The sequence below is a fragment of the Lampris incognitus genome, chromosome 1 (assembly GCF_029633865.1).
Source record: "Lampris incognitus isolate fLamInc1 chromosome 1, fLamInc1.hap2, whole genome shotgun sequence".
NCBI classification, from domain to species: domain Eukaryota; kingdom Metazoa; phylum Chordata; class Actinopteri; order Lampriformes; family Lampridae; genus Lampris; species Lampris incognitus.
The window spans coordinates 37,612,791-37,639,660 of NC_079211.1; the positions used below are offsets into that span (position 1 = coordinate 37,612,791).

Consider the following 26,870-nt stretch of genomic DNA (forward strand, 5'->3'; position numbering starts at 1 on the left):
CTAATTGATGCACTGGATGTATTCTTTTAATGATTAGGTGCATGCATAGTTCAGAATGAGTATAGTTAACTCTGATATTTTTTCTACTTAAGCTCTTTTATCAGTATACGAATTGCAGTGAAGGCCGATTGTATAGTTAGATGGTCAGAAAGCTCATCAGCTCCTTCTCAAAATATTTGAGTTGAAGAATTCTTGCACAGACCTCACATTCTTGTCACAGTATATGTTGTTTGCAGCATTGTTTACAAAATACAAATTAGATACTACTGCACTGTTGGTAGTATGGAGTACTATTTGTAGCCAAGAGATTAAAGAAGCTTTTTGGCTCATATGATTGCCGCTGGTTTAAATCCTGGGACTGATTCAAACAATCTGTGTTGATTAGAGGGAATGGCCACCATTTATTTGCCCTTAAGCCAGGCACATAGCCTCTATTTGTTCCAGTGGAGTTGCTCATTGGCTAACACTTGACAGCTGTGATTACCTTGGCCATCTCCCAGGCATGGATGTGTGCAACTATGAACATATGATGCAGGGCATCGCCCTAGGAGGAGCATGTGTTCAGCAAAGCTTTTCTCTGGAGATGAAAAAACACAATTCTCACACCTCCATTCCAACGGTGATGTAGTATAGATATGAAGGGGTAAAGAAAAAACATCAAATTCAGATTGGTTTGCACCATGAAAAGAACTCTACTTTGCAAATGATACAATTCATACAACTGCTGACACCTAATAGGAGCAGATGCTTTCTTCAGTGGAAAATGTAATGGGAGACAAGGTGATGCCATGTTGTTTTAGTGTTCCAGCAAGCAAGTGTCTTTCCACAGTCTACAACTGTGATAAAGGCTTCTGGCACTAACAAATGAAATGAGTTAGAGAGGACCAGGGAGAGGAAGAGGTTGTGGTTCTCAAAAATCTTGACTGCTGTATTTTAGTACATGAGGTTGTAATCCTGAGGATCTTTGTTTTTTTGTTAACATACTTACACCTAAGTTAGTGTGTGGTATTTGCAAAAAGAAAAAACAAAAATTGAACCCAACATTTAGCTTTTGGTGTTACATCTGTTGGTAAATGTCTTTTATGGGCTTGTTCTGCATTATCTGCTTGTTGGCCACAAGAACCTTGCTCCTTCTTCAAACTTCCTGTTTTCTTCTACATTTGGCTGCTATGGTGAAGATGTACTGTAAAACATTATGCACCATTTAATTTTCTGGGAAAGTTACACGTCTTTCTGTCAAGCTCTCTTTGAATCTGTAATTCTCACTCTACTGCTTCTTTTTCTCACTCCTACATCAGGTGTTTGAGGCAATGGTTGCGTGGATCAAACACGACAAAGCGGCACGCCTGGAACACATGCCCAAACTGATGGAGCATGTCAGACTGCCACTGCTGTCCAGGGACTACCTCGTACAGGTAAAGTCATTCAGTCACTCGCTCTCTCTCTCTCTCGCTCTGTGTTCTCTCTCTCTCTCTCTCTCTCTCTCTCTCTCTCTCTGTCTCTCTCTCTATTCATTTTTGTTCTCATGTCTTGTCCCACTTTCCTTCTTGCTCTGTTCTTCTAACACTTGTGTTTTAAAGAAATCAGCGGGCCAATTACAACAAAGGTCTACTTGACGGAGTTAATTTATTTCAAATAATATATAGTTTGCTGAGACAGCACAACATTTTTAAAACCATTGAACTGGTATGTTCATCTGTATTTAACACCCGTTAACGCATTTTAATAAAGATTATTCAAATTTCGACATTTTAACACCTGCACAACACCCCGCTTACCTGGTAAGTTATTTATTTATGAGCCGCTAAATGTACATTTGTAGCGATCTATATGGTTTACCATTTAGTTTATGTTGTTCACCGTCCCCTCATACTGCATGCGAGATCCTGCCGCCAGTTTGTCGGTAGGCCCTTTTCTTTCTACATTGGTTGTTGATATTTCCCTGAATGGCCTTAAGCAGACATACTTGTGCACATTTTTTTGGCATCTGATGAATATAGGGGGTTGAGAGTTGTGTGATCCGGTTTGTTTTGCAGATTGTGGAGGAAGAGGCTTTGATAAAGAACAACAACACATGTAAGGATTTCCTAATTGAAGCCATGAAGTACCACCTACTGCCAGCTGACCAGCGCCACCTCATGAAGACAGACAGAACCCGGCCGCGCACTCCTATCAGCATTCCCAAGGTACCCCCAAACACACACCCACACAAACACGCACACGCAGGCACACACATTTCATCACAACAGGCACCTGGCTGTGCACTGTTGTCAGCACACATAAGTAACACATGCACTTAAACAAGCACTCTTCATTTAAACAGACAGAATTAGGCTACATGGACCCACCTGCCTGTCCCAGGTAAACACAGACACACCATCAACACCTCAGAAAAGACTGAATTGGGGCACACACACATGTGCAAACATATATATACACCAACACACTTTGAGTTTTCTCAAGGTACACACACAGACATTGCCACAAACACACAGACATAAATAATATATTACATTACATTACAGTCATTTAGCCCACGCTTTTATCCAAAGCGATTTACAGTGCATTTAACGTAGGAAATCAGGAGAACTACTAGTCATCAGAGGTCAGAAGTGCATCTTCTCTCTAAACAAGCATCTAAGAGCAAAACCAGTGCTAAAGTAAAAGCGCGAGACAGAGATTTCTTCTTTTTTTTTACTGAGTGAATACAATAAGTGCTACGAGCGAGTAACAGGGTAGTAGTTATATACATATACATATTCTATCTCTCAATGGACCCGCTTTAACCCACACATTCATTTCAATTCACCATCTGTGTGTGTGTGTGTGTGTTTGTGTGTGTGCGTGCATGTGTGTGTGTGTGTGTGTGTGTGTGTAGGTCATGATTGTGGTAGGGGGCCAGGCTCCTAAGGCCATCCGCAGTGTTGAGTGTTATGACTTCCAAGAAGACCGCTGGTACCAAGTAGCCGACCTGCCTTCCAGACGCTGCCGTGCTGGTAAGTTTGTGTGTGTGTGTGTGATTTTTGTGTTTGTCTATACAGGTAGTTAGGTTGGTATTTTTCTCAAAGAAGACAGTTTGTACCAAGTAGGCACCCTGCCTTGTAGATGTTGCCATGCTTACCTTCATGTACATGTTTTTTTGTGGGCTCAAGTGTGTATTTGTTGATGCAACGTAGCTTACCATTTGTATGAGTGACGAGAAAATGAATGTGTGAGTGTAAATTTATGTGTGTGTTTTCAAGTGTTTTTGTCTATTTTATACACCGATCAACCAAAATATTAGGTCCCCCCTCGTGCCACCAAAACAGCTTGGACCTATTGAGGCATGAACTCCACAAGACCTCTGAAGGTGTCCTCTGGTATTTGGCACCAAGACGTTAGCGGTAGATCCTGTAAGTTGCCATGTGTGGCCTCTATGTATTGGACTTGTTTTCCAGCACATCCCACAGGTGCTCAATCAAATTGAGATCTGGGGAATTTAGAGGCCAAGGCAACACATTGATCTCATTGTAATCTTCCTCAAGCCATTCTTGAACAATTTTTGCAGTGTGACAGGGCGCATTATCCTGCTGAAAGAGGCCACTGCCATCAGGGAATACCATTGCCATTAAGGGGTATATTTGGTCTCCAATAATGTTTAGTTAGGTGGTACGTGTCAATGTAACATTCACATGAATGCCACCCAAGGTTGCCCAGCAGAACATTGCCCAGAGCATCACACTGCCTGTGCTGGCTTGCCTTGTTCCCATAGTGCATCCTGGTGCCAACTCGTCCCTAGGAAACGACACACACGCACCCAGCCATTCACATGATTTAAAAGAAAATGTGATTCATCGGACCAGGCCACCTTCTCTAACTGCTCCATGGTGCAGTTCTGATGCTCACGTGCCCATTGTAGGCACTTCCGACAGTGGACCGGGGTCATCATGGGCACTCTGACCGATCTGCGGCTACGCATCCCCCTGCACAGCAAGCTGCAATGCACTGTGTTTTGACACCTGTCTATCATAGGCAGCATTAACTTTTTCAGCAATTTGAGCAACAGTACCTCTGTTGTGGGATAGGACCAGACAGGCTCGCCTTCTTTCCCCATGCGCATCAATGAGCCTTGGGTCCATGACCCTGTCGCCAGTTCAGCAGTTGTCCTTCCTTGGACCACTTTTGGTGGGTACTGACCACTACATACTGGGGACACCCCACAAGACCTGCCATTTTGGAGATGCTCTGACCCAGTCATCTAGCCATCACAATTTGGGCCTTGTCAAGGTCACTCAGATCCTTACGCTTGCCCATTTTTCCTGCTTTCAACACATCAACTTCAAGAACTGACTATTCTCTTGCTGTCTAATATATCCCACCCCTTGACATAGGCCATTGTAATGAGATAATCAGTGTTATTCACTTATCTGTCAGTGGGTTTAATATTTTGGCTGATTGGTATATATATCTTGACATTAATGTCAAGATGACCCTGCAGATAGCTGACACACTGGTTCTCTGATTCTGATCTGTTTGACTGACTGGGTGTGTTCTCTGGGGCCTGTGCTTGTGTGTAGGGGTGTAGTGGGGCAGCTTAGCTCCAATATTCATAAGGATTGTGCATTTTGTGATAAAAGCACCAAACTTCGTACATATGTAGCTTAATATATTTATTATTGTTCTAGTCCAAATAGAACCAGAGATATGCCGTTTTACATATCGGATGTCACCAATGCATGTTGGAAAAAAAAACAAAAACAATGAACACTGTTGAAGTACTGAATTGTGTATTGTTTCCTGCAGTCGCTGGTTCTAAACCTTGACCAACAGAAGAGGAGTGTTTAGGTATAGATGTCTATACATAGTGTATAGATTAATAATGTCTCAAAAGTGACTGACTCGGGAACTTAGTTTTTTCACCATGCATTGGTGACATCCGATATGTTAAATTGCATATCTCTGGTTCTATTTGGACTAGAACAATAATACTGGTATCTCTGGAAAGGTAACATTCTCCTCCGTCTTGTCATAATGGCTGATATGAAATTTAGGGAGGCCACAGCCCCGCTAAAAGTGATCTAATAACATCCATGCCTGCCATGGCCACTACGGGATTAATTTTCAGTGGCTCCATATCCAGATGTCTTCTAAATATATTAAGCTACATATGTACCAAGTTTGATGCCTTTATCACAAAATGCACAATTTTTATGCTAAGCTGCCCCACTAGTGGGAATCTTTTGGAATCTCACGATTCGATTCAATTCTTGGGGTCACAATTCGATTCAGAATCGATTTTCAATTCAAAAGGATTCCCGATTCAAAATCGATTCTAGATTTGGTACATAGGGGGGCTAATTTCAGGATCTACTTCAGTCCGCTGTGTGCTAAGAAAAGCAGTGTGGCAAATTATGGTATGAAAGCAGACTAAAGTGTGTATAAGATTATGTAGTTTTTATATTTGAAAAAGTTATACATAACTTTTTGCAATATTGCAATCGATTGAGATATCAATCGATTGCAATAATGTGAACACACAAAGGCAAACCTAACCTTTCTCAGTAAAAAACCGACATGATGGTATGTCGTACTTCGGCTCAATTGTCTGGATCATAAATCTAAAGCCTTCATTGCCAACTACACTGTAGGGGTGCAGGTCTTTTGAAATGAAACAGGCGATGTTTTTTTAGTTATTTTTATGTCTGTAAAGAATTGGCTAGGAGTTTGGTGAAGTGGTGCAGTGTGTGTTGGTTGGTTGTTAATGTTGCAGGAGGTCGTTGTTCCACTTCTTTCGACTCTGGGTGATGGCGTATGATGTGAGACCTAACATTTGTAGTGTTCCCGAAATACTTACCTTTCGTTTTGCAAATCTTGCGTATTGACTGAGTCATGTCAAGCTCCTTCTTCCCCTGGAGATTGTAAAATCCAAAATGCACCCAAATGCTTGCCTTCAATGATGATGGGACTGGCTGAATTTGTTGCTGCTCCATTTTTAGAAAGGCTACCAAGAGCTAACGTTAGCAGCGACTGACTAGCCACTGTCGTGTTTTCTGGATGCTGGAACAGGTGCGCAGCAAGTCAACATTGCCAGCAGTGAAGAGGCTACGTAAGACTGAAAAAAACGTTTTTAAAAATTGATTGTGACTCTATTCAGAATCATAAAAGATAAGAGTCGCAATTCATACGTGAATCGACCCCCCCCACCCCCCACCCCTACTTGTATGTGTGTGTGCGTGTGTGTTTGTTTTGTATACCTTGTTAGGTAGATGCAATGGAAGACATTTAGTACTTTCTCTCTGTCTTTACTGATGCCTGTTTGTCTTTCTGTCTGTTTATCCCCCAGGCGTGGTCTCAATGGCAGGCCATGTGTATGCTGTCGGGGGGTTCAACAGCTCACTGCGGGAGCGGACGGTGGATGTGTATGATGGGGTGAGGGATCAGTGGAGTGCGGTGTCTAGCATGCAGGAGAGGCGCAGCACGTTGGGGGCCGCAGTGTTGGGTGACCTGCTGTATGCTGTGGGGGGCTTCAATGGAAGCATTGGTAACCACACACACACACACACACACACAGGTGCCAAGACTGACATAATCTTCATGAGAAAATCTTCTCACTTTATCCACAGATAGCAAAATTAAGATTGGTCATTTCAGCAATTGTAGGGTAACGGCGCTACTGACCAGTTATTGACTAAAGCTACTGACTACTGACAACAGGCATTCTCAAGGAAATTCATTCACTTATTCATTCATCTTCAGCCACTTCTCCGGGGTTGGGTTGTGGTGGCAGCAAGCTAAGTAGGGAACTCCAGACGTCCCTTTCCCCAGCAACGTCCTCCAGCTCCTCCTGGGGGATCCCAAGGCGTTCCCAGGCCAGACTGGACATCTAGTCCCTCCAGCGAGTTCTGGGTCTACCTTGGGGTCTCCTCCCAGTTGGCCGTGCCCGGTAAACCTCCAAAGGAAGGCGCTTAGGAGTCATCCTAATGAGATGCTTGAACCACCTCAACTGGCTCCTTCCGATGCAAAGGAGCAGCAGCTCTACCCTGAGCTCCTTCCAGATGTCCGAGCTCCTCACCCTATCTCTAAGGCTGAGCCCAGACACCATACAGAGGAAACCCATTTCAGCCGCTTGTATCTGCGATCTTACCTTTTCAGTCACTACCCAAAGCTCATGGCCATAGGTGAGGGTTGGAACGAAGACTGACTGGTAAATTGAGAGCTTTGCCTTTGCCACCTCAGCTCCCTCTTCACCACAACGGTCTGGTAGAATGTCCGCATTACTGCTGATGCTGCACCAATCCGCCTGTCAATCTCCTGCTCCATCCTACCCTCACTCGTGAACAAGACCCTGAGATACTTGAACTCCTTCACTTGAGGCAACAATTCATCCCAACCCGGAGGGAGCAATCCACCGTTTTCTGGTAGAGAACCATGGTCTCCGACTTGGAGGTGCTGACTCTCATCCCGGCCATTTCAGACACAGCTGCAAACCGCCCTGGTGTGCACTGGAGGTTGAGTTCTCATGAAGCCAACAAAACTCATCTGCAAAGAGCAGAGATGCAATTCTGAGGTTTCCAAAACAGGCACACTTCTCACCTTGGCTGCATCTTGAGATCCTGTCCATAAATATCACAAACAGAATCGGAAACAAGGAACAACCTTGGCGGAGTCCGACACCCACCGAAAACGTGTTTGACTTTGTGCCGAGAATGTGGACACGGCTCTCACTTTGGTTATACAAGGACCGGATAGCTTGTAGCAACTGCCCCGGTACCTCATACTCCTGCAGTACCCTCACAGAGTGCCCCGTGGTACATGGTTGTAAACCTTCTCCAAGTCAACAAAACACATGTAGACTGGCTGGTCAAACTCCCATGCCCCCCTCAGCACTTCCGCAAGGGTAAAGAGTTGTTCCGTTGTTCCACGGCCAGGACGGAATCCTTATTGTTCCTCCTGAATCGGAGGTTTGACAATCGGTCGGCGTCTCCTTTCGAGCACCCTAGAGTAGACTTTCTCAGGGAGGCTGAGCGATGTGATGCCCCGATAATTGGAGCACATCCTCCGGTCCCCCTTTTTAAATATGGGAACCACCATCTCAGTCTGCCACTCCACAGGTACTGTCCCTGACCTCCATGTGACACTGAAGAGGCGTGTCAGCCAAGACAGCCCAACAATATCCAGAGCCTTCAGCATCTCAGTGCAAATCTCATCCACACCCGGCGCCTTGCCACTGTGAAGCTTCTTAACTACTCCAGAGACCTCTGCCAGGGATATGGTTGGGCTTCCCCTGAATCTTCAGATTCTACCTCCTCCACTGAGGATGGTTTAGGTCAGGAGCTCCTCAAATAGTCCATGGGCCAGAGCCCAAAATTTCCTATTTCGGTACACTCAAGGTGGCAAAACTTGAAAGGATCCATGTCTGTAGATGATATTTTGTGTATGTATTCTTGTTCAGTCAATGTATACATTGTGTATATACACACATCTTTCTGCAATTTTCGCCTAAACTATATACTTTCTTTTAGCCCTGTGGCATCTAGGAATATCAGGGACACAAAACACAAAAACTGGAATACTCACAGGACTGTAAAGATTCAGGAAATGTATAATATACCCATACTATTTCATTGTGTGAGGTGATTATGAACCTTAAATTAGAAGGGCATTATTACTAAGAAACTAACTAGACCAAAGCCAGTTAGTCCATGGGTCAGACCAGTTATCGGGATAGAGGAGGAATTTTCCTTTCTCATCAGGGAATATCTGCAAGGCTCCAGCAAACTCACTCTCCAGGTTTCGCCTTATGTGCTTCTTGGTTGATTCCTTGACTTGGGCAATGCCTTGGGAGTTCATTGAAGCTACCAGTCTAGAAGAGAGATCAGTCATTGTCATCACTTGAGGATTGCCAAAAAGCTCCATCCTGATGAAGAGGAACAGCTCATTGTATGCCTTATTCACAGCAGCTTCATACTGGGCTGCAGCATCATCATCTTCATTGCTGGCAACCTCTCCTTTGGAAACCTCTTCTTTGGTGTAAAGTCTATAGCATGACCTGTGGTAGTGCCCTTCAGCTGCTACAAGGTCTCTACTCACAATGGCAAGGATTCTGCTGTCCCTTTTCTTTGTGGCTGCACTCCTGATCTTTGCATCAGCTCGCAGTTCTCGACACTGCACCAGTACTTCTCTCGTATTCTGTCTCTTGGAATATTTGCTGTTTTTCTGACAAAATATGCACTCTGCATCATAAGTCCTAGATGTACTTGGAGCATGTCGAGCTACTCTCTTAGATTGTTTCTCTTCAGCAGAGACACAACTTTTCTTTTCTTTTGCAAGGAGGCCATCAAGAATTTGCTTCATAGTGAAGATACTGCGACACTTTCTGTGGTAGTAGATTGCTGGAATCTGTCCCTCAGGAATGTCTTTTGCCAGTTTCAAAACTGGTGCATGATTTCGTATCTGAGCTGCCCTGAGCAGAGTTCTCCATGAGTCGACACTTTGTAGTGAAACCAGCTTATCTGTATCATCAGAACAGTGGATAATGCACTCCACCCGTGGGCGCTTTGGTATTGGGTAAAAACTTGCTTGTTCACCAGTGGCCATATTCAGTCAGTTTTCACCTGCCACATACAAACAAATACATGTAACTTAGGTGTATGAACACTACTAAAACAAAGTTTACTTTGCTTCACCAGCGTCATATTACCATTATTTATCTTACATAGCCACAAATAGATACATTACCTAGTTGCTATGCAACAGCTGTATTTTGTCCACATGAGGCCGCTAAAATCAACACAAGATGAAAGTTCCTCGTAGCCACTTTAACTAATCATATTAACATATACATTAAAAGAACATGCTAACACTATGGGAAATTAGCTTACAATCTTCTCCAGAGTGAGACAAGAAGATAGATACCAGTTTCCTCTATATGTGTTTAGTAGAAAGCTATCTGGCTGCACGTTAGCCTAGCTTAGCACAATGAATGGAAGTACACAGTACTGGTTATCCTTGGTTGTTGGCCAACTAAGAACTGTCCCAGAGTTTAAGCTAGGCTAATCAGTACCAGGGGTGTTGAAATGCTATATTTGTAAAAATCTGGGCAAATACACAATCGTGAGAGGCACAGAAACAGGTTTCCTGAAAGAAAAATGAAATAGCTGCTCATTTGGAAAGGTTATCATGTATTATTTTACTTCTGTTAGTGTACCAAATAAAATGGCACCAGTGAAGTTGTGTCACCTTGGGTGATATCGATATCTGGTCTGACCCATGGACTAACTGGCTTTGGTCTAGTTAGTTTCTTAGTAATAATGCCCTTCTAATTTAAGGTTCACAATCACCTCACACAATGAAATAGTATGGGTATATTATACATTTCCTGAATCTTTACAGTCCTGTGAGTATTCCAGTTTTTGTGTTTTGTTTCCCTGATATTCCTAGATGCCACAGGGCTAAAAGAAAGTATATAGTTTAGGCGAAAATTGCAGAAAGATGTGTGTTATTGACAGGTTGAAGAGCTCAAGTGACCTCTATATTTGTGAGAAATATCCACAACAGGGCTTGAATGAAAGTTAAGAAGGTCCCCTTTAAAATGATACCAAAGACAATATTATAGAACATTGAAAAATGTCCTGACCATGAGGCTAAACCAGGATATGCACCAGCGTCTAAAATGCAATTTAGTTTAGCGGGTGGTTAACTTCATGAGCTGATAACTGTGATACAGCTGCCACTCAGGAATGGTTATCATACCAAAATATCATCTACAGACATGGATCCTTTCAAAAATTATAAGTAAGTTTTGCCACCTTGAGTGTACCGAAATATCGTCTGGCCCATGGACTAAAAGTGTTCTTTCCACCGCTCGGCAACATCCCCAGTCTGGATCAACAGTTCCCCTCCCCGGCTGAAGACAGCCCGAGTCAAGCCCTGCTTCCCTTTCCTGAGTCGCTGGATGGTTTGTCAGAACTTCCTTGAGGCCAACCGAAAGTCCTCCTCCATAGCCTTACCGAACTCCTCTATGGCATCAAGTTTTATGTTTGTAGACTGTATGAGGATAACACCTACTGAATCGCAGACTACGACGCAAGTCCATAAAAACGTCATCAGCGTGCGTGCTGCATTAGTGTACGTAATCAGTCTATGTCGCTGGTAGAGCAACATGATGCTGAGCAGGAATCGAGTCCTTTCAATAGTTGCCACATTCATGTGTTTGGAAAAAAATCCACAGAAGAGTGGAAAAAAAAGAGAGAAAGAAAGCTCGTTTTGTTTAATCCATCACATTTGGGTCACAGATGCTAACAGTCTGTTTGTTTTTGTTTAGCACCAGCAAAGATTCTGCATTGCGTTGATCAGTGTGTCATTTCATGCTGCATTTCTATTGGTTGGTTAGTAGACGTAGGTCGTAGCAGCAGTCACATTGTGAGATGGTCATCCAAATTATCTGACACTGTCAGACTTTTGTCCCAGGTTATCTTCGGTCACAAGACCGTAATAACGACCATCTTTGAACCTGTCTCACAGTGTGATGTAGTACCACCGTTTTGGAGCCATGACCAAAGATATCGCCATGTTTAGGCCTCTTTCGTCAGAGACGGCCCAAATTCGCAGTGTATATCGGCCTTGACTTGACTTGACTTGACTTGACTCTCTCTCTCTCTCTCTCTCTCTCTCTCTCTCTCTCTCTCTCTCTCTCTCTCTCTCTCTCTCTCTCTCTCTCTCTCTCTCTCTCTCTCTCTCTCTCTCTCTCTCTCTCTCTCTCTCTCTCTCTCTCTCTCTCTCTCTCTCTCTCTCTCTCTCTCTTTTTTTTGTGGATTTTCTCTACTTTGCCCTTTCCCTGTGTCTTTATCCTCTCCTGATTCTTTTTGACACCAGTCTTTGCTTTATCTGTTGGACTTCTCTGTTCAGAGAATATCTCTGTGTCTGTATCATCTGTGTCATTGCCTGTATGTTGTGTCTATGCGACTCTCAGGTCTATCTACAGTAGAAGCGTACAGTTGGAAGACCAATGAGTGGATCTATGTAGCCTCCATGAACACGCGACGCAGCAGTGTGGGAGTGGGGGTGGTCGATGGTAAGGGTGTGTGTGTGTGTGTGTGTGTGTGTGTGTGTGTGTGTGTGTGTGTGTGTGTGTGTGTGTGTGTGTGTGTGTGTGTGTGTGTTGAGAGAGAGAGACAGACAGACAGACAGACAGACAGACAGACAGACAGACAGACAGAGGGCCATTCAATAGACTGAAGGGTTGCCCTGCTTAGAGTTCACACTTACAGAGTAAATTCAATACCTGTTTACCTTTTTATTCTTATTGTGACTTCTTTGGTCATTGGAAACTATTTTCAATCATGGGAGGCCCTCTACCTTTTTGTTTTCTTGTGTTTTTGCACTACTCTACTGACTTTGCACTAAAGGAATGGAGTGGATTTAAAAGAAATATTACAGTTGGCCTTTCATCCAGGCCTTCTGTATATTTTTCTTCAGTGCATGCTAAAAATATACACTCTACCCATAAAGTGGAACTATACGACACTGTGAATTGGGAGTGACGTGTTATAAGGATAGTGTAGCATGGCGCCATCTGTCTGCGTGTCCCTGGCCTATTTTTGACAAGAAATCTTGGCATGAAGATGGGTGTTAATGTGTGTTTGTGTGTTCCAGGAAAGCTTTATGCCGTTGGAGGCTATGACGGTGCATCCCGTCAGTGTCTCAGTACAGTGGAAGAGTACGATCCTGTCACTGACCAGTGGAGCTATGTGGCCGACATGAGCACTCGGCGTAGCGGGGCAGGTACAAACCCAAACGTGACACTCGCGCATACACGCTAAATGCAATTTCAGTTTCAGTTTCAATTCATAGAAAAAAAACTTAATTTGAGCATGGTTCATAAACATTTTGTTGGACTTAGCATTTTGTACTGCAATTATTGCCAAGAACAAGGTATGTGCACAAACTGTTTGTCACCCCTACCACACATGCACACAAACACACACTTACATGCACACACAGTATACGTGTTACGGGTAATGTGAATAAACAGTTAATGTGCAAACTACCCGGTTAATGTACAGATTACCCAACAAGGCGGTTAATGTGCACATTACCCGCCAGAACAGGTTATCTGCACATTAATCGGGTAGTTTGCACACTACCCGCTTGGGCGGTTAATGTGGATAGAATGAACCACATTATCCACATTAACTGGGTAGTCTGCACACTACCCATTTGGATGGTTAATGTGGATGGAACGAATTCACATTAACCGGGTAGTCTGCACACTACTCGTTTGGATGGTTAATGTGGATGGAACGAACCTGCAACTCATCTTTTTACGATATTTTGATATTTAAATCAGCAATAGGCCTTTAGCCTAATGACTCATGAAGTGAGGCCATCTGAGGAATCACAAGTTGTGGTAAATGAAAGAACAGACGTTGGCAATATCATTCTGTCTTTAGATCAACGTTTTCCCCCACTTGTATAACTAGGCTATTAGCATCAAAGAACACAAAAATGAGCCCTCCTCGCTCTATATCTGATCCCTGATATGAATGAATAGCCTACAAATTTGACAAGGGTGAAAAGAAATATCAGTCTCGGCCATCTCCCATCAGGCTGCTATAGCCTACTCTCACTGGAGACATGCGTCATTCAACCAGTCCGAAATGGCAATCACTCCGTGGACAGACTGGTAAATAAAACTTTATGGAAGAGGGGTACTGGCGGGGGAAAACATACTAAGACTAGATGATATGAAAACAGAATGAAATTCGTTTTATAAGCCCAGTATGTAGGAGCAGAAGCAGCGAAAAAAAATGTCAAAATGCAATTCCTGTCTGCCAATCAGGCAAGAAAAATGAATGAACAGGCGATACCTTTCAGATGCAGTTTTACACAACTGATCAAAAAAGACAAAAATGTGCCCGATCCCCTCCCTCGCCTGGCTAATATCCTACTAGTAGCCTACATATTTCATCGATCATATCCTAATCTAACCGAGAATATGGGATGGAGCAAACAGATTGTCGATAGACTAGCTGTGCTGTGCAAGTAGCCTAAAGCAACCACGTGCACGCGCATCTGCGCATCCGTGCACACACACACACACACACACACACACACACTGATAGAACCGCTATTACGTTATTTTGATGCAAATCAGTAACTAATTTGTAAATAGCCATGCTGTAATAAAATATTGAGGCCCCTCACTCTTTCACTTTTCCTAAAATAGTGTTGTTTTTCACTCCCTGTTGTCAATTACGTTATGAATAAATCCATCTAAGAATTTTGGACATTTATACCTATTTCCGCCATTCAGCGTCAAATTGATGCATTGCTTTTATTATTGGGCTTGCTTCACACTTGGCTTGTGTGTGTGTGTGTGTGTGTGCACGCATGCGCGGATGCGCAGATGCGCGTGCACGTGGGTGCTTTAGGCTACTTGCACAGCACAGCACAGCTAGTCTATCAACAAATCTGTTTCCTCCCTCCCATATTCTCGGTTAGATTAGGATATGATCGATGAAATATGTAGGCTACTAGTAGGATATTAGCCAGGTGAAGGAGGGGATCGGGCACATTTTCGTCTTTTTTGGTGGTTGTGTAAAAGTGCATCTGAAAGGTATCGCCTGTTCATTCATTTTTCTTGCCTGATTGGCAGACAGGAATTGCATTTTGACATTTTTTTTGTTGCTTCTGCTCCTACATACTGGGCTTATAAAACAAATTTCGTTCTGTTTTCATATCATCTAGTCTTAGTATGTTTTCCCCCGCCAGTACCCCTCTTCCATAAAGTTTTATTTACCAGTCTGTCCACGGAGTGATTGCCATTTCGGATTGGTTGAATGACGCATGTCTCCAGTGAGAGTAGGCTATAGCAGCCTGATGGGAGATGGCCGAGACTGATATTTCTTTTCACCCTTGTCAAATTTGTAGGCTATTCATTCATATCAGGGATCAGATATAGAGCGAGGAGGGCTCATTTTTGTGTTCTTTGATGCTAATCGCCTCGTTATACAAGTGGGGGAAAACGTTGATTTAAAGACAGAATGATATCGCCAACGTCTGTTCTTTCATTTACCACAACTTGTGATTCCTCAGATGGCCTCACTTCATGAGCCATTAGGCTAAAGGCCTATTGCTGATTTAAATATCAAAATATCGTAAAAAGATGAGTTGCAGGTTCGTTCCATCCACATTAACCATCCAAACAGGTAGTGTGCAGACTACCCGGTTAATGTGAATTGGTTCTATCCACATTAAACATCCAAACGGGTGGTGTGCAGACTACCCAGTTAACGTGGATGATGTGGTTCGTTCTATCCACATTAACCGCCCAAGCGGGTAGTGTGCAGACTACCCGGTTAATGTGCAGATAACCCGTTCTGGCAGGTAATGTGCACATTAACCGCCTTGTTGGGTAATCTGCACATTAACCGGGTAGTTTGCACATTAACCGTTTTTTCACATTACCTGTAACACATGCAGTGTTTGGTTGGCTGTCTGGAAACTCTTACTCCCATTTTAATGTGTTTGGTGATATTTTTCTTAAGCAGAAATGACTCTACCTTCTGGACTGCCATTACAATTGTTGTCTGTGTGTCCATGTGCAATAGCCAAATGGTGCTCTTAGAGAAATTGGGATGTGCATTGTTCTGCCTGTGTAATTTACAGTTTCAATTGCTAAACCCAGCTATCCCTTTTGGAGAGTCTGTCAGTCAAATACAATTTGACACTATCAAACTGTGAATATTATCATGGTACATTTGTGGCAATTTATTGACATCATTTATAAGTACATTTATTTGTTGTACAATAAACCTCTCTTTTGTCATTCTGCTTCCATGATCATTTCTTTGATGATTACTGTACCATTGGTTTACATGGTGTGCTAGTTCAGGTTAACAGCTAAACAGTTAGCAAACATATCTTATTACTAAATTCATATATAGAGGGAATCTGTGCTTAACAATAATATTCTAGATTATAAAATGTAAAACTTTTGCGTTTCAGTCAAGAAAAGATTAAGGTGACGACTGATTACCATACATCACCGTAACACAGCCATCTGTGAAAATGTATTTCAATGAAGAACCCAAAGCAAAGTTTCTACTTATCTGAAATGAATTAACCCCTTGGAGACCCCATGGGGCCAATACAACAACACAAATATTACAGACATCCAGTGAAGTGTGTTAATTTTCCTCAACCTCCTCTGCTCTATCCAGGTGTAGGAGTGCTGAGTGGTCAGCTGTACGCGGCGGGCGGTCACGATGGACCTTTAGTGAGGAAGAGTGTCGAGGTGTATGACCCACAGACCAACACCTGGAGACTGGTGTGTGATATGAACATGTGCCGACGCAATGCAGGTAAGACTCTAGCACTGTTGTCCATCTACCTGTCTGTAGTCTATGTTTCTGTCTGTCTATCATTTTGTCTGTCTGTTTAGTGCACTGGTTTTTTAATCTGGTCTTTGGGTACCACCAGTACTAGTAGTTTTCTCTTCTGCCAGGTAGTTAAATACATTTTCCAGTTGTGTAAGGTATTCCAACTGTAACCTGCACGACAGGGGAATGGGCCTATGCTTGCGCAGGGACAGTTTACAGTCTAATGTCTAAGTTCAGTGGAGATTGGTGTAGGTTTTTTTCTAGACCAGATTCTAGTACTCACCCCAAAGACAACACACACACTCGTGGGTATAGTTTACAATAAAAAACCAATTTATTTCAACAGTTCAAAGTAAAGTTATTTCAATATAAATACAAAATTAGATGTGTTATATATATATATATATATGTGTGTGTGTGTGTGTGTGTGTATATATGTATGTATATATATATATATGTGTGTGTGTATATATATGTATGTGTATATATATATACGTATATATGTGTGTGTGTGTATGTGTGTGTGTATATATATATATGTATATATATATATGTGTATATATATATATTACTCTATTATACTTTTTAAAAGTTCTTCCTAATATTCTATTCATTGTCTATATCTATCTATATTCTATTTTATACCCTTCTAATATATTACTTATGCAGCCATATTCTACACTAACAAATTAAAGAAAATAATCCAAAATAAAGTATGAGTGCACTCAAAGAAAATAATAAAGAAAAGAAAAGGGGGAATGATTCAGTCTTCCAATCTGTGCAAGGTGCAATGTCCAGATCCTACCACAATCACAGGGGCAAGTTAATGTAGAGGCGATGATGATGAATCCAAATCCAGGGCGATGATGGGGGCAATCCAAAGGGGGTATCCAAGGGTTCCAAAAGGGTGTAGCAAGGGGGGTTGTTCGGGGTACTAAAAAACCAGTCAGGATTCCAGCAGCATACAAAACACAAGAGAAAAGAGTCTTCCTTCTTCCTTCAACAGGAGGTCATCTGTCAAGGAAGCTTCGTGGGAGGGATCTTTTTTGTCGTAGTTCAAATGTCCTGTAGCTCAAATATCCGTAGTTCAACTATCAATAATTCAAGTATTCTTTGTCAAAGTTGTCCGTATTTCTAAATATCCGTATTTCTCTTCTTTATTGTTGACAGTTGTTTGCATGGTTTAAACTCTGTAGCTCGTGTGCCTCCTAGAGGCTACTCGTGGAACTTACATACGTCACAGGGTACATGTAATCATGTGGGTTACACAACCATCTAAGAAAGAAGTTTGTAGACCTGATACCCTCAATTATCACATAATGCTCATGAACTTGTGAGTGGGCCTGTTGGCATCCTAATGTGTTTTTTTCCCCCCACCTCACAATGCCAAGCAACGATGCTTTATTTCAGTTTCCTGTTCCACATAACATGGCACAGACAACGTATGCTGCTGACCATCAACAGTTTCATTGGGTGCGATTATAAACATGGTTATTGTGTCCAGGTGTGTGTGCCATTAACGGGCTGTTATATGTGATTGGGGGAGATGATGGATCCTGCAACCTCTCCTCAGTGGAGTTCTACAACTCAGCCACGGACAAATGGAGCCTCATTCCCACCAACATGAGCAACGGGCGTAGCTATGCTGGTAAGACTCACACCTACCACTTTCCAGTTAGTGCGTCAACCACCACCTAGTGCTGCACGATTATGGCCAAAATGATAATCACGATTATTTTGATCAATATTGAGATCACAATTATTTATCATGATTATTCATTGATTTTAGGGACAAAATATTTTTGTTGAACTTTCACATTTAAATAAACAGAGCACTGCTTTAACTTTCATGTTGTGCTACATTCCTGCTTATTAACAAATCTTTGCATCAAAATAAGACAAGGTTCTTATTCACCTGAATTCAGTTCATCTCTTAGAAGCAAAATATAAATAAAATTGTACCCAAAATATAGGCTAACTAAAAATAAATATACTATCGCATAATGCAACCAAATGGAAACAATTCAGGCCTATGCAGAAAAGGCAATAATATAGTGTTTACAGGTTTTTGGCAAGAAAGACCAGCCTGTCAACATTTTCTGGCTTGAGAGACGAGCGAAGGCAGGTCACTATATTTCCCCCAATGCTAAAGACCCTCTCTGAAGGGGAACTTATGGCTGGAATGCACAAGTACTTTTTTGCCAGTTTTGAGAGTCATGGTTAGTCTCTGGTGTTGCCTCCACCAGTCCAGCGGGTCCTCTTCACTGTCAAGGTTGCCTAATTGTAGGTAAGACTGTAGCTCAGAGGCTATAGCTTGTTGTTCCTGGTGGGGTCTTGGTGTGGCTCCCTCAGCGGTCTTGAAGAAGTTCCCCAAGGTCTTCTTTTTCTTTGAAGTGGGTGCATCCTCAGCAGTCGCAACACGGGGATCAGTTGGGCTCAGCTCCTTGAAAAGAGTATGGTAAATAAAATAGAAATACCAAATTCAATCTAATGAAACATATTTAACATTCATATTTCGAAAGTAGATAACAGCACATTACAGCATTTGATTTCATAGCACATTTTAATCCACTTCATGTCATTCATTTATAATAAATTCTGTATATGTATGTAATCACAATAATTACTACTACCATGCCTGCAGGCGCAGTCCTCGCCATCTCAGAAGTCAGTCTGGCTTGGATTAGTGCAACATTGTCCTCACTGATAGATCTCAGCTTGAACCGTGGATCAAGAGCAGAGGCCATGTCAAACAGTTCTTGTGTCGGAGGATCCTTGTGTTTTTCATCCCGGTAGCTCAGGATTTTGGTCTCAATGGTGCATGTTAGATCTGGATCATCATCCTTCACTTTCAGGATAGAGGAGCTGAAAAAGGGGAGGACTGGCTTTACAAAGGAAACGCTGACATACTTTTCATTGCAAAGCACGTCAGTAAACTCAGTCAGAGAGCGGAGGGATTTGTTGATGGCCTCCAGGACATCAGTGTCCTGCCATGTGGGGATGAGGTGTTGGGCCTTTCTGTCAGTGGACTAGATGTGAGCAATGGCCTTCTGCTGCTCCAGGACTCTTTCTGTCATGGCCTGCCTCCATCCCCACCTTGTGGGGCACTCTGTCTTCAGTGCATGCTCTGGAAGCTTCAGGTCCCTTTGTGCCTCCACTAGCTCCTTTTTACACCTTCAGCTGTAGAAGAAACTGCTCACCAGCTTTTTGCAAAGACCCACTGCACAGTCAATCTGGGGCTCTGTCATTGTGTTCTCTAAAAAAGAACATGAGAGATTCATATGTAAAATTAAAGCACAGAATAAAACCTTAACTGCTTCAATACACATTTGATAAACAATCCCCATCATATTATTGATACATTACTAAGACAAGTCTCTCCTCCTGCAAGCTCTAAGAGGCCATCACTTCCCTCCATCCCTGGGTAATTGATTCTCCTGTGTGGTCTTGTGGAAAAAATGACGTTTGCAAGCATTGAGTATTCACTTTAAAATCACTGTCGATGTAATGAATTGTCAGGTTCAAGTATGGCTTCACTGTTCTGCCTAACCATAGGTCAGTAGTAGTCGCAAAGTACTCGACAGCTGTGACATCCCTCTCTATTTCCCCTCGACGTTTTGTATACAGCGCAGGTAATGCCATTTTGGAAAAATTATTGCGTGAGGGGATCACATATCTTTTGGCCAGTTTGCTGACCATTTTCCTGAAGCCTTCATTGCTCACAGTGTTTATTGGACACATATCTTTGGCCAAATGGAATGCGATTGCATTGGTTATTTCAGTCTGTCTTTGGGAGCTGGATGGATATTTTGACGCACTGTACAGGGTTGCTGTTGTGGCTGTCTGAGTTGACCTTGGACAAGGACGGGGAGTCAGTGAGCTAATGTTAGCAACGTTATTCTTCTTGGCCTTCATACATTCATCAGACTGCAGTTTGTGGTGTTTTTTCAGGTGTTTGAAAAGATTAGTTGTGTTGCTTTGTGGCGCACACACAATTCTACGGCACTCTTTGCATATGGCTTGTTCTTGGTTGACATCGCTTGCCCGAAATCCAAAATATTTCCAAACAAGGGATGATGACCAGTTTCGAGCTCTTCACCTTCTGCTCCAGACATTTGATATTCGTTTTGGCCTAACTCATCTACTCTGGACTGCAACCGCAACAACCAGAAAAAATTTGCACAGGCTGCCACTGCAGGTTTGGCGCTTAAAGGAAACAGCTGTGATTGGTCAAGCAGTTGGTTTAGGAAGTGCTTGATTTGATATGCAGTGGAACATTCCATGAGCAGAGCACACATTTTAAACATCAATATCGCAGTCGATTATGTTCATTTAATGGTGGGAAGCCAAAATCGTGATTGCGATTCGATTAATTGTGCAGCCCTAATACCATGACTGACATTTAAAAACTCTCCAAGGAGAGGGACATAAAATAATATTCATTTCCTAACACTCTGTCTGTCTTCCTGTATGCCACTCATCAATTCTCATGCCTATCTCTCTCTCTCTCTCTCTCTCTCCATCCAAACTGTTTATCGATACAGCTCTATTGATCTATACCAATTTAGACACATTTCTCTCCTCTATCCCTACAGGAGTTGCAGTGATCGACAAGCCGTTATGACTAAGGGCCTCCCTGCCCCTTGAGGGCTGGGTCACCCATAATGGCATCGCTCCAGAGGCAGCCGGATTTTCTGAGGCACACACCGATGTTTGAGGCTCAACAGTCAATGTAACGTGTGAGCTAGAGACTGGCTGGAAGGTCTGAACAATTTTGAACGTCAGCTGACATATACGAGGCTGGAACTTGAGGGTTGAGAAGAGACCGGCCTGTCTATTTAGCTGCTATCTCCAAGCCACTTTCTTTAGACACAAATGAAATCCTGGCTTGCGAGAACAGTTTTGCACTAGTCCTGGGCTGTATGAACTACGGTATAGTGGGCCTGTTAAGTGTCTGTTATGAAGATAGAAATGCGAATCAGCTCTACTAACCTGATACAGGCATTGGAAAGAAGACTGTCAGTAAGAGGGAACTGCTGTACGCTGGCCTGACAGGACAGAAGATTTCCAAATTCAGAATCCAGTATAATGATCAGAAGTGTCCACTGGCAGTATCTCACTAATAAGAGTGGATGCCGAATGCTGTCATACTGTTGGCAGCTGCCAACATCGGGCAACTGATCTGAACAGCTTAACATGTCACAGAACAGAAACATCCACCGTATCAACTCCCTGAACTTTGGTAATCATAGCTATTCATACAGACTGCTAACAGCCTCATTTACCTGTAATAAGTCACTTGATTTGATACTTTGGCTTGCTGCATTGTCTATGGTATTGCACTGACTGGCAGCAGATAGGGCAGTGCTGGCATGTAAATGGCTACTGGCAACAACGGTGTGTAAAAGTCCAGTTTTTCCTTGCTGGTTAGTGAGGAAGCGATGGTGCACAATGGAAACAGTTGATGAATCATCATTTTTGCCTCAGTCCTTGAAACAGGAGCAGGCCTCCAGCGTCTAGTTGCTCAGTCTGGACACAGCATTATTTGATACAGTTTATTGGGCGAATAACTATCAGAGCTTGAAATCAATGTTGATCCATTCAGATTCAGCAACTGACACCTTTTATAATAATAATCAACTCAAGAAAACTGGATTCTTTAAAGAGCTGTGGCAAAATAGAAATCACTATTGGACTTAAAGTAGCAAAGTCATGGACACCACAGAGATGGGCCCACCCACAGAAATGGCTGGGCCCCTGAATAGGTCCAGTGAATATCAACACATGCATGCTCTCTCTCCTACTAAACACATACATGTAAACTGAGAGACTTACTCAGTAACAGGGGCTACATAGACACACACACACACACACACACACACACACACACACACACACACACACACACACACACACACACACACACACACACACAATAGAACTCTTTGACACACTTAAACACACCAAGGTCAGCAATGATCTGCTACACTTACACCACACATTTCTTAGTAGAAAATGCAATTTCTTAACTTATGGCTTCATCTTTGCCTCATATACAGCCATCTTCCTTGTCTTACTGGATGCAAAATCCTTTATAATGTCTTTAAATTCCATTTGTTTAGCCAGTTCAATGGTAAGTATTGCCATTATCATTGTTTATATTTAGAATGAACATGATTATTGCTGCTCCCCCGCCTCACAGCAGCTGGGCCCCAGAAAGCTTTCCCCCTTTTCCCCCTTATGGGCGGCCTTGCACAGAAAGTTGGTGCTTTAAGTAATGGGATACAAGAACATTTACATCAAAAAATTACCATACCCAAATCTGATATTTATTTATACCTTCTTTGATAAACACTCTTTGTGTTACACAATGGTGAATATTTGCAACCTATAGGCTTGTCCTAATAAGTGGTCAAGTAAAATAGAATAAAAAGGGGGATACGAGTCACTCTTATGTGCTCCAGTCCATCATTCTGCGTCATGTAGACTGAAGGTTGCAAATAGGTCGCTGTGTTTGTACGAGCTTGCCCTTAAAGATAGAGAACCACCTCTGTGGTGTTGAAGGCAGGTTAGCCACTTTACCAGAGTACTTGATGGGTTTACTGTGGATGCACTACTGATGCACTGTAGACATGCACTGACTAGATGCAAATTAGCAGGCTGGCTGTCTGCCACACTTACTATCTGACTGGCTGGGTGGATGTATGCCCCATCTTACGGACTGATTGAAGGAATGGTTGACGGGCTGTTCATCTGCCAGTCTGACTGTGTCACAGAGCATCTCTCAGCTGAATGGTCACCCCACTGCTTGCCTCCAAGGAGACAAGGAAGAGTGTCTTAATCCTCTTCCTCCAGAATCAGAATATGGACCCATGAGAGGGTGATATGATGGGGGGGCCAATGCAAAACTACAGCCATATTCCAGGTGACAACTATGTGGTCATGTTGTGGTTTTATCACCCTTACAGCCAATTGAAATGGGAGATTCGTGCTCGTCACTATCTAAGAGTGTTTCAAATGCACTGCAAAAACCGCCACCAAGGGTCAGGGAGTACATCTATCTGGAATGCACAACTCCTAAGAGATTTCAAATGGAAAAGGCCTGTTTCTTGCTTTCTTCACAAATGTTTCATTGTTTTTATGATTACAATCCCCTGAGGTAATAGTTGAAATATGTAAGCAGTAGTGGGTGAACTGAAGTTAGTGCCATATTAAAGGGATATATTGAGAAAATGAGATTTTATAGATACTTTTATATTTAAAAATGTGCTGAGCCAAAATCTATCTGCGTACAATCTGCTAAACTGTTGCAATAAATCAGCAGGCATCAGTTTCTAACAGAATCATAAACTCGATTTTATCTCGTTTTCTAACATTTTATCACTTGAAGGTGGCTTGGGTTGTTGCAAACTAACAGATTATACAGCACCTGAAAAGAAAAGGAGGTTGCAAGGTAATCTTTTTTGTAAAGTGAGATATTTCTATTCATTGTACAAGCCAAAGGTTTTTATCTTTATTACATCAGTTTGCAATTAAAGCTACAATCCTGAAGATGGTCCATTTTCGTTGAACTTACTGACACCTGTGGTGGTGGTAATTGCATTGGTGTTTGACCACAACAGATCCCAGAGATCCATTTGAAATGAATGTGTCACCAGTGCTGCTGTGTCAGCACTTTCCCCCAATGCCCCAATGCCAAACAAAGAAAAAAGATGAACCTGAAATATTGATGTGTGTTTAAAGATCTTCTTTGAGACTGTTCTTCTGAATCTGCTTATCGGTCATACCTTCTTTTTTAAACTCGCCACCACCTGCCTTATTCTGCTTTTGGCTGCTATAGAGAAGATGACACTATGCGGCATCTCATTGTAGCAGGCAAAGTCCTACCCGACAGCTAATATTAGAATTAGCCATTACAAAAGTCTTTCATGATTTGAATATTCATGGATTCGCTATTGTCTTAAATTTGCCAGCAAGAGTATCAAAAAAGATGTTTGTTTGTAATTAAATCTTCAGGATTGTAGGTTTTAATATAATGATCTAAATGATTATAAGCACAGTAAAAATTCCTAACTGGGTTAAGAAAAAACATTAAAATACACTCATATGGTTCCTCTGATGTTTTTAGACGTTTATGGCACCATAATGTCTTTTATGAATTTAATCTTCTTGCTCTTGGACATTTTGGCAATGGGATGGCAGCAGCACAACTGACTGTAATTTCTGTTTGATTCAATCAAAACCAAGCAGCATTCTACACTTTATTTGGTTTTCTCAGTGTAAACTGAATTCATGGTACACAGATGTAGTGTGAATTCAGATGTACTATAAATGTACTACAGATGATCAGTTCAAATCCAGCAATAGGGATAGATGGGTGGGTCAGCATGTGTTGGCTTTTCCATCACAGGTTCCCTTGAAAATGCAGCTAAAGAGGAGAAAGTTCATTCATCGATGCTGAGAAAGGAGGATGCCATCCCTTTTCATCACCCCCCATATCATCTGCCAAACAAAGATGTAACAGAATGATTCTCAAACTTTTGTGTTGTACAACACTCCTCTGCCAGGCACTTGGTACATAAAAATACACTGAGAAAATAAAGGACATGGAATATGAGCCCAAATAGCCTCCACTGACAACAAGAATCCAAGTTCAGGCCCTTTTGTTTAACAGTTAAAGAATTAGGAGAACAAACAGCTACATTTATCAACATCCCTCATTACCAATCTTTGGAAATTGATTTTTCACTAATAGCCTATTTGAAAAAAAGAAACGACACCACCTATTTGATGGCATGTAGAATCAAAGCACGCTATCTAAATTCTCCTTTTAAAGCCAGAGATTTTGAAGTCCTAAACTTAATAATTAATGCGTTCATGATATCTGCTTGGTTTATGAACTGTAATAAAAAGGTTTACCAATTGGACTATGACACTGAGAAGACTTTGAACTTCAGAGAGATCCCCCATTTAAGGAGGTTTCCCATCTACTACAAATTAATCATCGGCACAACAATCCCTTGTCTTCAGAACTGGCATTGGCACACTTGGGTCCTTGGGTGAGGAAAAAAAAAGTATTTCGCAAATTGAATGCTCTAGATTGGAGTTTGACTCATGAACTTAATGTGTTTATTTTCTTAACCTGTAGGGATTTTGAGCACACCCATAGTATTCAGCATACCATCACTGAATACGTCTCACCTGGCAGAGAACCATCCCATCTCTCAGACTTAACTATCTTGCAAAAGATAAGGAGCACATAGCTCAGCCAAAGTGAGGGAAGGACCTAGACCGATCTGTAAAAGCCTCTTCACACTAGCAATGATGTTTCAATGCAATAAATGATAAATTCGCACAGCAATAAAAAAGTACAAAGCTCAGTGTGTTCTCTGGCACTTTACACACTCGACTACTTTGAAGCAAAGTTGATAAAGTGAATATCCAGATCATTCACATTATTGCACAGCACATCTGCATTTTTTTCAGTGTTTTAACTGCTCTTGACCTCAATGTACACGGGCTTAATGAGCTGACAACAAACCCAACCTTGGTGTTCACACAAAGCCTGATTGTAGCGATGCGGTTAATCTCTTAAATTGAGTCTCCTATACCACACGGTCTCTTCTCTGGGGGGGGACACAAGCAACTAGAGGTGCATTATACATCACTGCTGCCAGGGTGAAGCTCTACTACTACTACTACTTTTGGCTGCTCCTGTTAGGGGTTGCCACAGTGGATTATCAATTTCCATCTCTTCCTGTCCTCTGCATCTTCCTTTGTCACACCAGCCACCTGCATGTCCTCCCTCACCACATCCATAAACCTCCTCTTTGGCCTTCCTCTTTTCCTCTTGCCTGGCAGCTCCATATCCAGAATCCTCCCAACATACCCAGCATCTCTCCTCCACACATGTCCAATCCAACTGACATCTCCAGTTCTGCCCCCTGTCTTTCTATTAGTGCCACTGTCTCCAAACCATACAACAGAGCTGGTCTCACTTCTGTCTTGTGGATCTTCCCTTTAACTCCTTGTGTTACCCTTCTGTCGCAAATCACTCCTGACACTCTTCTCCACCTACTCCACCCTGCCTGCACTCTTCTTCACCTCTCTTCTGCACTCCCCCTTACTTTGAACAGTTGACCCCAAGTATTTACACTCATCCACCTTCGTCACCTCTACTCCTTGCATTCTCACCATTCCGTTGTCCTCCCTCTCATTCACGCGTATGTATTCCATCTTACATCCTGCTGACTTTCTTTCTTCTTCTCTCCAGTTCATACCTCAACCCTTCCAGGCTCTCCTCAGCCTGCTGCCTACTCTCACTACAGATCACAATGTTATCCGCGAATATCATTGTCCACAGAGACTCCTGCTTGATCTCATCCATCAACCTATCCATCCCCATTGCAAACAAGAAAGGGCTCAGAGCTGATCCTTGATGTAATCCCACCTCCACCTTGAACCCATCCGTCAGTCCTACCGCACACCTCACCACTGTCACACTTCCCT

At 42.5% G+C, this 26,870-nt stretch overlaps 1 protein-coding gene across 3 annotated transcripts in view; it reads left to right on the forward strand.

Annotated features, from left to right (window-relative positions):
- The window catches only part of klhl3 (kelch-like family member 3), a 40,217-nt gene extending 14,476 nt beyond the window's left edge, over positions 1–25,741 (forward strand). Inside the window, exons 7-16 of one of the 3 annotated variants that reach the window (XR_008809856.1) lie at positions 1,299–1,415; positions 2,037–2,186; positions 2,879–2,996; positions 6,323–6,520; positions 11,951–12,052; positions 12,634–12,762; positions 16,203–16,343; positions 17,866–18,009; positions 20,957–25,420; positions 25,510–25,741. Coding sequence is in view for 2 of the 3 variants with exons in the window: in XM_056274991.1 (XP_056130966.1) it covers positions 1,299–1,415; positions 2,037–2,186; positions 2,879–2,996; positions 6,323–6,520; positions 11,951–12,052; positions 12,634–12,762; positions 16,203–16,343; positions 17,866–18,009; positions 20,957–20,985 (1,128 nt within the window). In the remaining variant the exon portion in view is untranslated. Of the gene's footprint in view, positions 1–1,298; positions 1,416–2,036; positions 2,187–2,878; positions 2,997–6,322; positions 6,521–11,950; positions 12,053–12,633; positions 12,763–16,202; positions 16,344–17,865; positions 18,010–20,956 lie in introns of all 3 variants that reach the window. The other 2 variants (XM_056274991.1, XM_056275002.1) reach the window with 2 other exon arrangements.
- The last annotated feature ends 1,129 nt before the right edge of the window (positions 25,742–26,870 follow it).